This window comes from Theileria equi (genome assembly GCF_000342415.1).
Source record: "Theileria equi strain WA chromosome 2 map unlocalized gcontig_1105316255037, whole genome shotgun sequence".
Taxonomy (NCBI): Eukaryota; Apicomplexa; class Aconoidasida; order Piroplasmida; family Theileriidae; genus Theileria; species Theileria equi.
The window spans coordinates 834,700-848,561 of record NW_004668230.1 but is presented as its reverse complement, the minus strand read 5'-3'; the positions used below and the strand labels follow the sequence as shown (position 1 = coordinate 848,561).

General features: G+C 39.4%; 6 protein-coding genes across 6 annotated transcripts; 2 read left to right on the top strand and 4 right to left on the bottom strand.

The window, feature by feature from the left end:
• Window positions 1-235: 235 nt before the first annotated feature.
• On the top strand, window positions 236-814 carry BEWA_038700 (conserved hypothetical protein; the record flags this gene model as incomplete). Its single annotated transcript, XM_004833227.1, has 1 exon — window positions 236-814. One exon carries the CDS (start codon window positions 236-238, stop codon window positions 812-814), a length of 579 nt encoding a protein of 192 aa, XP_004833284.1.
• Window positions 815-1,323: 509 nt separating this feature from the next.
• On the bottom strand, window positions 1,324-1,887 carry BEWA_038690 (Phosphoribosyl transferase domain containing protein; the record flags this gene model as incomplete). The annotated part of the gene is made up of 1 exon (XM_004833226.1): window positions 1,324-1,887. The coding sequence occupies one exon, from the start codon at window positions 1,885-1,887 to the stop codon at window positions 1,324-1,326; it is 564 nt and encodes a 187-aa protein (XP_004833283.1).
• A 1,427-nt stretch (window positions 1,888-3,314) lies between these two features.
• On the bottom strand, window positions 3,315-4,265 carry BEWA_038680 (hypothetical protein; the record flags this gene model as incomplete). The annotated part of the gene is made up of 1 exon (XM_004833225.1): window positions 3,315-4,265. One exon carries the CDS (start codon window positions 4,263-4,265, stop codon window positions 3,315-3,317), a length of 951 nt encoding a protein of 316 aa, XP_004833282.1.
• A 1,400-nt stretch (window positions 4,266-5,665) lies between these two features.
• On the top strand, window positions 5,666-7,144 carry BEWA_038670 (hypothetical protein; the record flags this gene model as incomplete). The annotated part of the gene is made up of 1 exon (XM_004833224.1): window positions 5,666-7,144. One exon carries the CDS (start codon window positions 5,666-5,668, stop codon window positions 7,142-7,144), a length of 1,479 nt encoding a protein of 492 aa, XP_004833281.1.
• A 1,337-nt stretch (window positions 7,145-8,481) lies between these two features.
• BEWA_038660 (hypothetical protein) lies at window positions 8,482-10,605 on the bottom strand (the record flags this gene model as incomplete). The annotated part of the gene is made up of 1 exon (XM_004833223.1): window positions 8,482-10,605. The coding sequence occupies one exon, from the start codon at window positions 10,603-10,605 to the stop codon at window positions 8,482-8,484; it is 2,124 nt and encodes a 707-aa protein (XP_004833280.1).
• Window positions 10,606-12,108: 1,503 nt separating this feature from the next.
• Window positions 12,109-13,035, bottom strand: BEWA_038650 (conserved hypothetical protein; the record flags this gene model as incomplete). Its single annotated transcript, XM_004833222.1, has 1 exon — window positions 12,109-13,035. One exon carries the CDS (start codon window positions 13,033-13,035, stop codon window positions 12,109-12,111), a length of 927 nt encoding a protein of 308 aa, XP_004833279.1.
• Window positions 13,036-13,862: the final 827 nt, after the last annotated feature.

Genomic DNA, 13,862 nt, shown 5'->3' with positions numbered 1-13,862 from the left:
GATATAATGCAGTATGCAGTATGTTCTCAAACCTGTGGTAGGTGGTAGAGACACTCCCCTCTAGACTACTCTCTTGTTAGTATATAGTACAAGGGAAAGGAATAATAAATTTTGGACCCTTCCAGGGATATAGATGACCCACTACTACACTATCATTCCAACCACATTCATGATATCCTTACATCTTATTAGTACTAATTGTAACATTTAGGTCACCCCTTCGGCTGGAACTGCGATGTTTTACTTCATGACAGAGAAACTGCACTTTGAACCGGAACTGTTTGGAAGATTTGCAGCAGTTCAGGCTATTGCAAATATCGTAGGGATTTATTGTTATTCCAAATTCTGCAAACAACTAAATGTGCGAAAGCTCTACGTAACCACAACATATTTGGTGACTTTATTTTGCCTTATGAGCGTCGTATTGGTTAAGCGTTGGAACGTTAATATGGGTATTCCAGACGTTGCATTTATCCTTACAGATGACTCTATTCTGGAGTTCTTTAACGAGATCCATGCACTTCCAATATTAGTTTTGAGCGTACGCCTATGTCCGCAGGGAATAGAATCGAGTATGTATTCGTTGTTGTGGACCGTTCAACTCATGGGAATCAACGTAAGTACGTACATCTCGGCCATATGTACATATCTGCTCGGAGTGAATAACAAAAATTTTGATGGGTTAGTCCCACTTATTGTCATTTGTTCGCTCTTGCATCTGGCGCCAGTTTTTTTCGTATGGATGATTCCAGAGGAACTACCCGAAGAGAACGTCCAAGAAAAGAACCCTGAAATGGAGTTGTATATACCTTGAGGTGAATGTAATGGCGGCAAGTATGAGAAATTTATAGAGGTATATAGTACCCTGCATGCAGAGGTCATTCATGTCAATTGCATGAGCGAAGGATCACTTGCTCTATATTCCTCATATAGATTTACTGGGAAAAATCGCAAACTTTTGTAAAGTATACCTGTGACATGCTAAACTGCATGTGGTTTTTAACGTTTACATTCACTCGTCTGTAAACATTGCACTCAATTCTAGTACATAAATACCGTATAAGTGTATTATAAGAGAAAACTTTACGGCACTTATTCATTTTGTTAGTGAAGGTACTGTGCCAAAAATCTGAATTTGACGTTAAAATCGTGGATATACGGCCACTTGCGATTTATCGCAATCTGCATTTGGGTTTACGTTTTATTACTTTTGTAACATATCAATCTCTAAATTTGTGATTATTACCAATTTCGGCGGTCCTAGTATCACACTTGGAAATCTTTACCAAATTTTGTCCTTGGTGCCACACCTGAAATTTCCAACTATTCTCCCGGCTCCAATTCTGGTTTCCCGAGTTGTACGACGCTGAATAGCGGAACTCCACCAAATTTATCCTTTCCATTCAGACTTGCCAGCTCAATAATGGAGACGGTTTCCAGAATTTCTCCCTGCATCTTTCTAATCAAGTCGCATGCAGCAGCCATTGATCCTCCGCTGCCTACGACGTCATCCACAATGACAACCCTTTGACCAGGTTTAATGGTCTCTGCCTGTCCTTCCAAAACAGACTTGCCATAGTTGTAGGCATAGGATACTGAGGTGGTAGAACCTGGAAGTTTTCCGCGCTTTCTCAAGAGCATAAACGGAAGATTGAGCTTGTGGGCGAGTGAAGCTCCAACCACGAAACCCTTGGAGCCAAGCAGAGCCAAAATATCGATAGTATCACCAAAAGTTTCCCTCAAATGGTCCGCAATCGTAGCTATCGCCTGGCCATACTTTTCCGGGTCCTTGAAGAGCGGGTTTATGTCCACAAAGTTGAGTCCCGGCCTGTGAAAGTGAGGGTACCTCTTGAAGTCTTCCTCAGACAGAATTAATGACGTAGACATTCTGATGAGAGAATGAAATGGACAATTAATGACCTATATGACCACCTAACGGAACGTTTTGTGTAAAAAGGGGCAAATGAGCAAATATACAAAGTCTAAAGGCTCTATAAATGAAATAAAATAAAAGTCCCAAGTTAAAAAAATTAAAGAAACTGGCATCTGTTCGGGATTTAGACCCATGGGGTGGAGCATCGGAAGGAAAATTTGGATTCCTTGACACTAGTCGGTCCTATCGCAAATATTGGCCTGTAACGTTGGCCATGTGGATTCTTTGCGGCTATCTGAGCCTCCACTGACAGGATTCTATCAGACTATGCGACTGCACAAAGCTTTGTAAGCAGTGTGTCTGAGGAAGACAAGGGTACCTAGAATGGTGTGTAGAGGAGAAATTTCCTCGGTCCCTCGGAGTGTCCCTTTCAGTGACAATTAGTCGTGTTTGCAATTGCAGCAACGGTAATCAGGTAGTTGGTGGTTCTAGAGATCCCACGGATAATTCGTTAAGATGGCAAAGTGGGAACCAGAGGTGTGTGTGTTTGAATTTTTGCGACTGGAATGAACCAAAGTGGTTATAATGGGTCTGTATGCTCCTATAGCCTAAAGATGTCTGTCTGGACTGTTGGCGCGACTATCGTCTCCATGGGAGTATTCCGCTACTCTACCAGTGGATGGAGCATTTACAAGGAATATGGACCGTTCAAAGTCAATAAGGCGCTTTAGACGCTCTGCATGTCCAGCCAGCACTGGTCCTATTTCTCTGTATCTGAGGTTCAATACCTCCGCTTCCTTCTCTTGCCTAAAATTGAAACACAACTCTAGACTTTGTGATTAATGCTCCATACTTTGATAAAAGGTGAGCTGGCAATCCATAAAATGGAAACACCAACTTGAATAACCCAAAGCAAAGTCCATCAATCTGGATGTAAATCTCATCCCAAGTGATGCATGCATGGGGGTTTTTACGGAACTTTACCTGGTTTTGTAATTCCTCAATAGTTTGGCTACAAAAGGTCAAATGGACAAGTCAAATGTGTAGGTTATGAGAAGTTTTGTCTAAATTTTTGGAATATTTAGTCGTTAAATTCCCCTCCACCATTCCTGTTTGCTGGTTTTTAATCCGTTTGTGGAGATTGAGAGTCAATAATGGAGATTAGTGGTGATAATTCGTTTGACTTATGATATTTTACGCGAACAAGAACGGATTGGACCGGGAATAAATTAACAGATAAGTACCACAAAACTGTATACCATTACTGCATGTATTTGAAAAATAGAAAATTTAAAACTACTGCTAATTAGCACACATCCATCCTTTAGATGGATGACTAGTTTATACAGTGACCATTCTGCTGAAAAATAATCCTCTTGTGTGATACAAAATTTGTGAATATTCATGAGTTAACGGTACATCATCAATCAGGTCTATACGTTCAAGCAGCTTGCATAGCATTCTTTTTTTGACTAAAGTTTTCTTGTGTTATACTCTTCCACTTCGCTCCTTCCTTCTCAAAATATTCATAGTCTAATTCATTATTAACCTTGAGTGTTATAAGAAGAAGCGGGTTATTATTCCCTTTGGTGTAAATATCACAGGATAAACATCTCTCGCCATTATCTTCAGCCGCCTCCAAGAGGGACTTACTATCATTTTTAACCTCAGTAGCGTAATAATCTGGTTTTGGAACAAACATTTTTACCTCTAGACCGAGCAATTCGGTCGAAATTAGATAGCATTGGTCAGTTTCCTTTTCACTTCCAATGTCAATAGCAGCTTTTGTTTTTGTCGCCTCTGTTTTGAGATCATTAATCTTCTCTTTATGATTGTTGCAAGATGTCCATCCACTCTCACTCTTTGCATAATATGTTCGTGATATTTCAGAAGATTTTTTTACTACAACAAAGATTACTTCTGCTTTCTTATCCTTGTTAAGATAAACCTTGGCGTATTCAAAGGTCTCTCCACTTCCTAATGACCATATTTTTTTTGTATCATCTTTTAGTTCATTTATCGACTTTCCAGAAATAGGAGCAATAAGCCTAGTTAAGTTATCATCATAATAATAGTCAAAGGCTTGACATTGGGAGTTGTCTGGATGATTTACATCAATGGTACCAGGATCTGATTTTAAAGATGAGACGTCTCCGTCTTTTCCAGCTGGCTGAGGAACTGTAGAGTCTTCACTAGAAAACTGGCCAGCAGGAACTATAGAATGTTGAGGTGGAACTGCTCTGAGATTCTCCGTAGAGACTTCATTAGAACCTCCTTGTACTGTTCTAACAGTAACTTCATCGTCATCTGTTTTACTTCCTCCACAGCACCAAAAGCCTGCACTGCATAGTCTTACCAAACATACCGTCCATAGTACTGCTAGAATCCTCATTTCGTAATGTTACCAACAAGGAAGAATAACTGGCACCGCATGGGGTTAAGGAAGGAAGAAGACGTTTATTCTCATAATGGGTGAAATACTTTGAATGTGCATTAAATAAAAATGAGGGTTTATTGGAACCCGTCGTTGCTTCCACCGATTTACAACTGTAGGATAGATAGAGAGGGCCCTTTGCATAATTCCATAAGTATATGGTGAGTCGAGAATTATATTGGCCTTCTAGAGTCTTTAGATACTGCTAGTCTAACTGTATGTTTGCGTTGTTAAAACTCTTCAAATGTGCTATAATGGCGCCTCGTATTTTAGTTTGGAGTGGGAAAAGGAATGTGGAATAAACAATCCTTATTATTCCAGAAGATAGTAAATTGGTATGGACGTCGTTTCTAGAGTCTCTCCACATCAATTTTTATCACCTAACGATGCTCATTTATATGCTTCTTGATGCTAATGCCTATCATTTTATGTTCCGGTTCGGACCAAGTATAAGCACTGATGATCAAGAAAATGCTATGATGCATCTACTATAGTATTGGTGTAAACATCCCATTATTATGATCTAGGCGATGATAGTTGAGGGGTAGTGGAAAAATAAATGAGAGCATTTTTGCATGTTACAATGGGAAGGGATATTTGGAATGTGCATCAGTTTATTGCGCGTAATTTACAATTTATGCTAGGTCCTTTATTTTTACATTACTGCAAAACTACTTTAAAGCGTGTTCACGGACGTTATAGGATGAAATATGGTACAGTTGGATGAGACTCTTGAAAACCCTCAAATCGCATTGTTTGCTCCATTATTCCTCATATGATGACAAATCGTATCTAGCTATTGTAGTTACATATATAACGGTTATTTAATCATAAATTACGGGTGATAGCTTAGATTGACTTTCCCATTAGTCAGTATCACGCCATTACATGTTCTCTATAAACTACAAAAAGGACATGCGAAACATCCTCTAAAGTCCATTTTTCTAGTCATTAACCACTTCATTAGACCATAAATATCCAAAATAGTCCATAGTTGTCTACTAATTCGTAAGCTACAATTTTATAAAATTTGCATGCAGATGTTCATTGCCTGGGCCACAAATTCTCTGTTGGCCAATTAGTGCAAAAGTCTGTGATATCGGGTTAATGTAAGGTCTAAACGGCACTTGAAACTTATCCGTATACAGTTTAGGCATAGACAACCCAAATTTCACGTTGAAAGAATCTGAACTATTAAACCATATGTTGAGAAACATGTGGAATGTTAATTCATCAAGATATTAAATAGGAAATGACAGAAAACTCTCATCTTTACACCAAAGTGTGTATTTACAAAGTTTTTATTTATTTTGCAAAGTGTTGAAAGAATGTTGTAAATGTAATGAGAAATAGGGGAAATGGAAAGAAGAATATGCACCGGTCATGGAGATTCCAATTACAAGCACGTAGATGTTGATATCGGTAATTCTGATTCCAATGAATTTTACATGGACAATTGTGGTAATGTTGTATACATAACACGTAAAGCATTCAGTGGTTACAAGGAATACCTGCATAAAGTTGAAGGAGGTCATGTACGTAGTATCAAGTATCACGGTAAAGAACAAAAGGAATTTTTAAACATACGGAACGATCACTACAGAAAAGTGGCCATCTACTATTTATCATACGATGATGGAAATGTGCTACCACTTTTAATCGGACTTGGCAAATCAGGAACTAGGAACTACAAATGTTACAAAAGGGGTGATATCTTTGCTCAATACTCCCAATGGGAGGCTTTGGAAGGAGATGTCTCCACAAATATTCAAGAGATTGCCAAAGAAATAAGAAATGCAGTAGTACTGAATTTAAGTATTACGACAGGAATACAATACTATGTAAACGGGGACCCTGAAAGACCACCACTCAATAATGATATCAAGATAAAAGTTGATCATAGAATTGAACAAAACTATAATGTATACCGTCACATGCTCCAAACTCTAGACGCACGAATTATATCCACCAAACACAAGAATAGAACCATTGCCTTTATGAATGCAAAATACAATTTAAGCTTAAAATCTGCGTCAGTGTACTACTGGAGTGAAGATAAGGATCATGAAAACCCACTGATACTTGAGCTTAGTTACGGATCTTCCACAGTATATTTTAGATTTAGTTTGAATAACCTAAAGTGGAACCATGATGGACGAATTCTTGATATAGATACTTTTAACAACGATATCGACATGCAAAACTGCATACATAACAAAGCCCATAGAGTGGATATTTCCTCTTTGGAAAAGTATATTTGTTCATCTTGCAACAGCCAAACCATTGAGATTGTTGGCGAGGAAATAAGAATGTATTATACCAAATGTCGCAAAGTCAAACACTATATTTCGTCTGGAAAAATGTCAATTGCTTCTTTTCACAATAATGGCATTTTTCAAAGGGGTATTCCGTCTACAAAAAATGTGGACCATGTTGTCGTATACAAGTATCCGGAAAATGGAAGACCTATACTCTTGGCTATTGCGTCTGTAGACGGTAAAAGATGGTATAAAATACATATGAACAATCTGGATGAATGGGAAACAGAGAGTGGCCTTGGTGGCAATCCAAGTTCTCTGGAAATTTTGACAAAATTAGGGGAGATAACTGGGAATAATTCAGCCTCTAGAGGTGGTAATATTGCGGAAAAATATCCGCATGCAAGAAAGAGACATTCACCGGAAGTGAATACCATTAATTCAGACTTTGTACTCCTTTTAATAGTCAGCACTTTCCTTTTAGCTTCTTTGGCATTTGAAACTTACAACTACCTATTTTGTCCAAAAAACAGCTTCTTCAGACGTTTATATAGGTATGTATCACTATGTCGCACATAGGAAATGTGCATGCAGTTCATCGTCTCTATATATTCGCCCATGTACAAATTCTGCAAGACTTACCAGAGCATTTACACATTTTATGGACCAGTTACTAAGCATTCCTCTACTGTGTATCAAAACTGTTGGTTTTTGGAGATAAAAGTAAAGCTTGTCGAAAGATGTCATCAACGGCTCCCAGACGGTGTGTTACAACAAGATTCAGAATCCACATATTTAGAGTTTAAATAATTTTTGGATAAAGCATTTCCACCTTTACATTCATGTTTATAGCTCATGTAATCAAACGTACATGATGATTGCAAGTTATTCTGGAGGAATGAAAAGAATACTCCAGGAACACTCGCATATTTTCAAATAAATGTATATATGCACCACCCCTCGTACAGAATCTAAAACATGGACAAAAGTGGTACATTCTTCGTACTAAAGGAAGAGAAAATAAGATGGGAATAACTCTACTTTGGAGCGTAAATTGGAGATAAACAAACAGTAATTCCGCATACCAGAGATTTAAAGTTACAGGAAGAGGCGAACAAAGTCTCAAGCAAGAGGAGAAAAGTGGTCATGGCATAACCCATTCAGTGAAGAGTTAATTGGAGACACACATTGCAGTAGTGGATTGTATATGCACGGAAAAAGTTCCATGTACTATCCTTTTTCATACTGCAAGTACATGACTCTTGAAGTCCGCTACTTAATGATTTAGTGAATTCCTAAAAGCGAAGGAAGAGTATTGTAGATTACTGTCCATATTTCCGATTCATCTGGACGATCCTCCAGGCGGTAGGAAGATTTAATAGTAGCGATATAAGATACCCTGGGAAGCACTAGCTTAAATAGAGAATGTAAGGAAGAATGTTTTACTACTCGGGAGAATGGGAGGTAGATTCTCAACCTGTTCCATCAACCATGCCTATGAATATAGACAAACCTAACAAGACAGGGAGTATTGTGACTACTAACCCACAGGTATGAATGTCAACTAGTCTACTAAACCAGTGATAAGGAGGAATAAATGGCTACACAAACTGTTATTTATCCCCACCATTCTTCACATTCCTGGATTCCATTCCTACCATGCTCTCCTCATGATATCGTTCATTTACCAATTAAACTTTCTAGCTTTGTTGTACCTCTCACTTGTCAAGACTTGTAGTCTCATTGTTCTTGTTCTATCTTTCCTGTTACGCCTATTTCGTGTTCTTCTAGTAAGACAGCACGAGTGCATGCTTGCCGTTGTCCCTTGTTTTAACCGGTTATAGCTACTCTTTGCTTTACCAAGACTCTGCAAGATGAAGGTCTTCTCAGTACTGTGGACGGTATGCTTGGTAAGACTATGCAATTGTGAAGATGCTAGAAAGGGTGTCAGAAGAAGATGTTATACCCTCTAGAGCAGTTCCATGCTTGATTTCAGTAGCCTTAAATATACCACCTCTCAGAGAATTCTGATATCTGTAATAGCCACCACCTATGTTACTATCTAGAACAGCCATCTTTACATTAGCACCTCTAGAAGAGTATGGTCCTCCAGATGTGTTTGAAAGATCAAGGTCAACAAAAGGAGTAGCAAGAGTAGGAGTTTGTCCATCAGGTAGAATATTTTGACCAGTATTAGAGTTTTGTTCATCTTCATCGTCCTCAGCTTCTTGAGATCCAGCTTCTTCTCCATTACCACTAGGAGTAACAATAAGATGTTTTAGTCTTTCACCATCTATGGCATCTTCAGCCATTTGAGCTACAGGAGTTCCTTGTATGAGAATCTTTGTCTCAGACTCTGTACCAGGGACCTGGTCAGATAAGTCAGCGGCAGGGACTTCAGTATTTTGTTTGGGATTTTTAATTTCAGGGCTTCCTTCTATAGTTTGCTCTTCAGCTTTACTACCACTAACGACAGGAACAGTATCAGGTTTACCACCGGAAGGTCCACCAGTGTCTTTTAGAGATGGGTCAATTTCATCCTCAGATAATCCCAAGTTAATTTTATCATTTAGGTCTTGTAATCCATCTTCACTATCACCAGAACGTCCTCTTGAGGATGTAGGACATTTTGAGAATTGTTTACAGCTAAGTTTATTAAAGACTCCTACAAGTTTGTTCCAGTTTCTACAGTCAGTAATATTAGTTGGTGTTACACCAGAAAACGTGAACTTTGTCCATCTTTTTGTATCACTTGTCTTGCTCTTCCTAAACCAGTCGGAAGTTTGGGAAGTGCCTCCAGTTGAACTAACATATACCAGAGCCGGATTCTTACCACAGTAAAAGACATAAACGTCAACTGGTCCATCCATAGGCAACTTTAAGCTGGAAGATGTTACACGTCTTCTTTTGTTCTGGTTGTTGTCAATGTAGAACTTAATGCCAGCAAGTCTCAAACTTGAATCTGTAATGGAATGTTTATAAGCTGAAATTTGGCTGGTGCTAGAATGGGTTGGGCAGGAAACTGTCATGGGAGTAACGGAGACTCTTCCATCACCCTTACCTTTTTTCTTACCTGCGTGTTCTTCACAACAATACTTGTCTCCATCAGTTTTAGAAGATGATAAGTCAATAGTAACCCCTTTATGGTGTTCGCAAATAAATTCATCCAACTGCTTGGCAAGTTCTTCAGTGGGCTGATCACGATTATAGAAATTACCACCTCCGCCTGTTTCTCCCCAGCTAGTACCATTTGAACCTCTGCTAAAGTACCATCTATAATCTCCATTCTGTAGTTTCATGTTAAACATGAGAGGTGCATTTCCGTCGACAGATGTTGATGAATAGAGCCTTATTATGTTAAGAGGATCAGAGGGAATATCGATACCATCTATCTTCTTTCCATATTCCACTCGGGAAATTCCTGTGTTTCCATTTATCCCATTAATTTTATAAGCTGTAGTGACATATTCTGTTCCATTAAGTTGAGGAACTTGCCCGGCAGACTCTATACCTTTACCTTTCGTGCGATGAGAACTAAAATGGAGAGGCTCTTCTGGATTATGAATGTTAAATGGTATGACGTTGTTTATGACAGCATTTTGGTCATCAAGTCTTGTCTGTAGTGATGTTCCTTCCACATATCCGTGATGTACCCAAGTAGTCGCATCTTTGTTCTGTGCTTCAGTTTCCTTATCTCCGTCATTATAGTAGTACTCTGTATTCTGTACACCTGAAGCCTTTTTAACTTCAATGAGAAGAGGTTTTTCCTCGTTTTTATCTCCATCCCAGTAATATACTGATACTTTACTAACATTGAATATGTCTTTTCCGCCATCACCTAGTCTCTCACCATTAGTTAGTTCTCCTTTGAGGATGAAAGGGGTATTGCTTTCATGGGTATATGCAACAAAGCCTGTTACAGATGGTGGATTAGAATCCTTCTTGGCGGTAATGCCAGAAACATTGCCACTCTTAGTGCAACTACATGATCCACCTTCACATTTTCCACCTAGATTTAATGTTAACTCTCCAGTAGTCATCCTCCATGTTCAGAGAGCATGCTCATTCAAGACTCTGAGATCCATGAGTAGTCTCAATACGACCAAAGGGAGTATACTAGTATCTTACCTACTCACTCCCTAGACAACCATTCATTCATCCTCCCTCACAAGACTAACTCACCGTATGGCAGTATGGAGTACATTTTAGTATCTAGTAGACTACATTAGTCCATTAGAGAATCTCATGAAGACACTGGTTAAGAATCTACTGGTGTGACCAAGAACTCCAAAAGCCATAACGTGAAGTAGGCCAAGAATCTCTATCCTTATCAGACAAAAATTCATCGACACTATGAGCATAACTCTTTAGCATTGGAGATGTCGTCAACCAGAATGGTATGTAAGAGAGAGCCATAAATGGAGCCATTTTGTTAAAGAGAGAATGATCATTCTTCAAATATTCACGATTTCCTCCTAGACGTTTATTACCACTCCTCTGGTCCATGATACCACCCCTTCCCACTGCCAGGAAAATGTCATTGATAAAACTAACAGAAAGCATAACAAGAAATGCCAACCAAGTGTGACTCCTGATATAGCAACAGATGCGCCAGTCAGGATAGTAGATGTTAAAGATGATGAGTAGAAATGATGAAAAGTACGGTATATATAGAAGCCAAACAAGGTACCATTTGTCTTTACCTTCCAAGGCCTGTTGGCAAAAGCCTTACTCTTAGTCTCAAAAAATATAAGATTGAAAATCTGAACAATTGCTGCCAAAAACATACTGAGGACATTAAATATACGAGCATGTTCAGCAGAAACCAAGGTCTTGGGGACCAAATGAGGATAAATTGAGCCCATAGCTCCAACTGCTAAACCATGCATAATGAGTGGCATGCAGGTCTGAGATAAAGACCCAGTACTAGGATCCCATAAAACCTTCCGATAGTCATAATTGGGATGATCAGATTGGAGACTAGTCTGTAGGTCACCACAAAGTTTAGAATGCTTAGTACTGTCAAGCAGTCCCTTGCTACCACTATTAAGTACAGTAAGCAGTTTACCTAGTCCTTTATCAGTACTACTTCCATCTGGTATCTTTCCACCATTACTTCCATAGCGATACCTATACCAACAGTTGTCAGTACCTTTGCAGTAGTAACCATAAGAGTTGCCAGATCTCACGCAAAGTAACAGGAGAGCAGTCTTCTCCTTTTCATAGTAGATACTAACTTCATGAACTGGCCCTTTGATAGGTGGGCGTAATTTCAGATTATTACCGGTATAATCTTTTACTTCCTTTACTGTGAACTTTCCTCCAGACCTAGAATCCTTATGAGTGAACTTGCAGAAGTTAGTAGGTTCCTGTTTACTTGTAACTTGAACTAATTAATCTGCCCTAGGTGTAGGGGTTGTGTTATATGTGCGTTATTAGTTCCTACCCTTCTTGACTCCTACGGATTTTCCGTAGGTTTTGGGGGCCTTCAGACCTTCTAGAAGCAGCGGTTCTCCGACGTTTTATTATATTCCTAATCCTTATTACTTTGTCGCGAGAGAATTCGAGCTCGTTTTCCACTTCCTCCTCTTCAAGAGGTTCTTCCTCTTTGTCGAGGTTTCCGAGAAATCTCCCAAAGATGTCTTCCAGCTTTTCTTCTGGAGCTCTTTCTTCAACTCCTCTTCTTCGATCGTGAGTGTAACTTGAATAGTCTTACTAGTTCCATTAGAAGCAGGATATGTAGTATTTCCACAATTTTCCCTTTTGTTCTCTGAGAGCTTAATGGTTACTCCATCATCTTTATCATCTGGTATAAGTCCAGGAAAGTAGGCTACGGTCCACAGTACTGTTGTTATACACGAATTGATAAGTCCCAACCATATCTGATTCTTGACCACAAAATACCCAATATCCCTAGGTCTATAGTCTCTAAACCACATATGGATTAGCATCTGGTACAAGAAGATGATGACAGGTGATACAGGGATATTCATAAGGTACCATAGTGCCCTGTCAACATCTATAAATCCAATACCTGCTCCTATGATACAGGTAAAGAAGTGTTGAAATAGTAGAGAATAGTAGAACCATTGAATGTGTCCCTCTTCTCCACCTGACGTAAAAGCCCTGAGCACTTGGAAGTATCCCATTAAGATGATCCACTGTATACCAACTGTGAGATATCCTCTAAAATCCTCTTCATTCTTTCCCTCAGGTATGAATTTATATAACCCTAAGAGCACTGCAAAACCTCCCATGAGAATAGTTGCCAAGACCTCTATGAAGATGAGTGAGGTGATTGTCCTGGAAACATACTCATTGGAACAACGTCTCTCGAGAAGGAACCTGTCAAGCAAGTAGTCAGAGTTAGTAGCTGCCAGTAACATAGGCTGTAAATGACCCAGTCCAGCAAAGAAAAAGGCTGTCTTCTTTAGCCGATCCTTCTGCTGAATGGAGACAGGTACACTCATAGTATACCATCTTATACTGCATCCAGTGTGGTTTAATTAGCATTATATACCACATCATCCTTGGCTAGAAGGTGAAGAGACCCCCTCCATTCTCTGCATGGGAGGTCAATGCTCCAGTATTCTTTGCCATTTCAAGATGCATGTTTAAGTAGCTCACATCCTCAAGGTTTCATAGATGAAGTAGAGTTGCTGGAATGAGAACATGCATGCAATAAGAGGGGAGATGAGGGAGCTGGTAGTGACTACTCAGAACAACATCACGGTAAACTAGTCGTAATAATTGTATAGATAACCCTTATCATTCCTAGCCATTCTCATTCCATCTCAAATCATTAGCCATGAGAAACCTGGAGGAAAGTCTTTCGCATTCCAGCAACTCTGGAAAACGCATGGCGGTATCCATGCCTTTCCATAGGCAAACGGACGACTCGCAGATCCTCAGACATTCCTTATACCCATCCAACTAATCACTGGGATGAGAGTAAAGAAGAAATGTGTAAAGGAAGAAGTTTGTCTATGGACTTCCGGGCCTTTTCCGGACGAGAATGCCCTATTTTGGCAACCTTGCACATTTTTCCAATGATTGCTGGTATAGATGGCATTAAAATCCTCAACCTTGGCATCCAAAATCTTCATTCTTTCTGTCTATCCCTCTGCGGAGATTCTTAACGGCAGGGAATGGCGCACCTTTCATCAGTATAGAACCATTTACCATCCCATCTGACCGTAAATGGCCACCTGGCGATGCAAAGTCTCAGGGAAGAGCAAAAACTTCCACTGAATTTGGCTGGGCGCCGCTGCACTCCCTACAAGTTCCTCATTTTTAA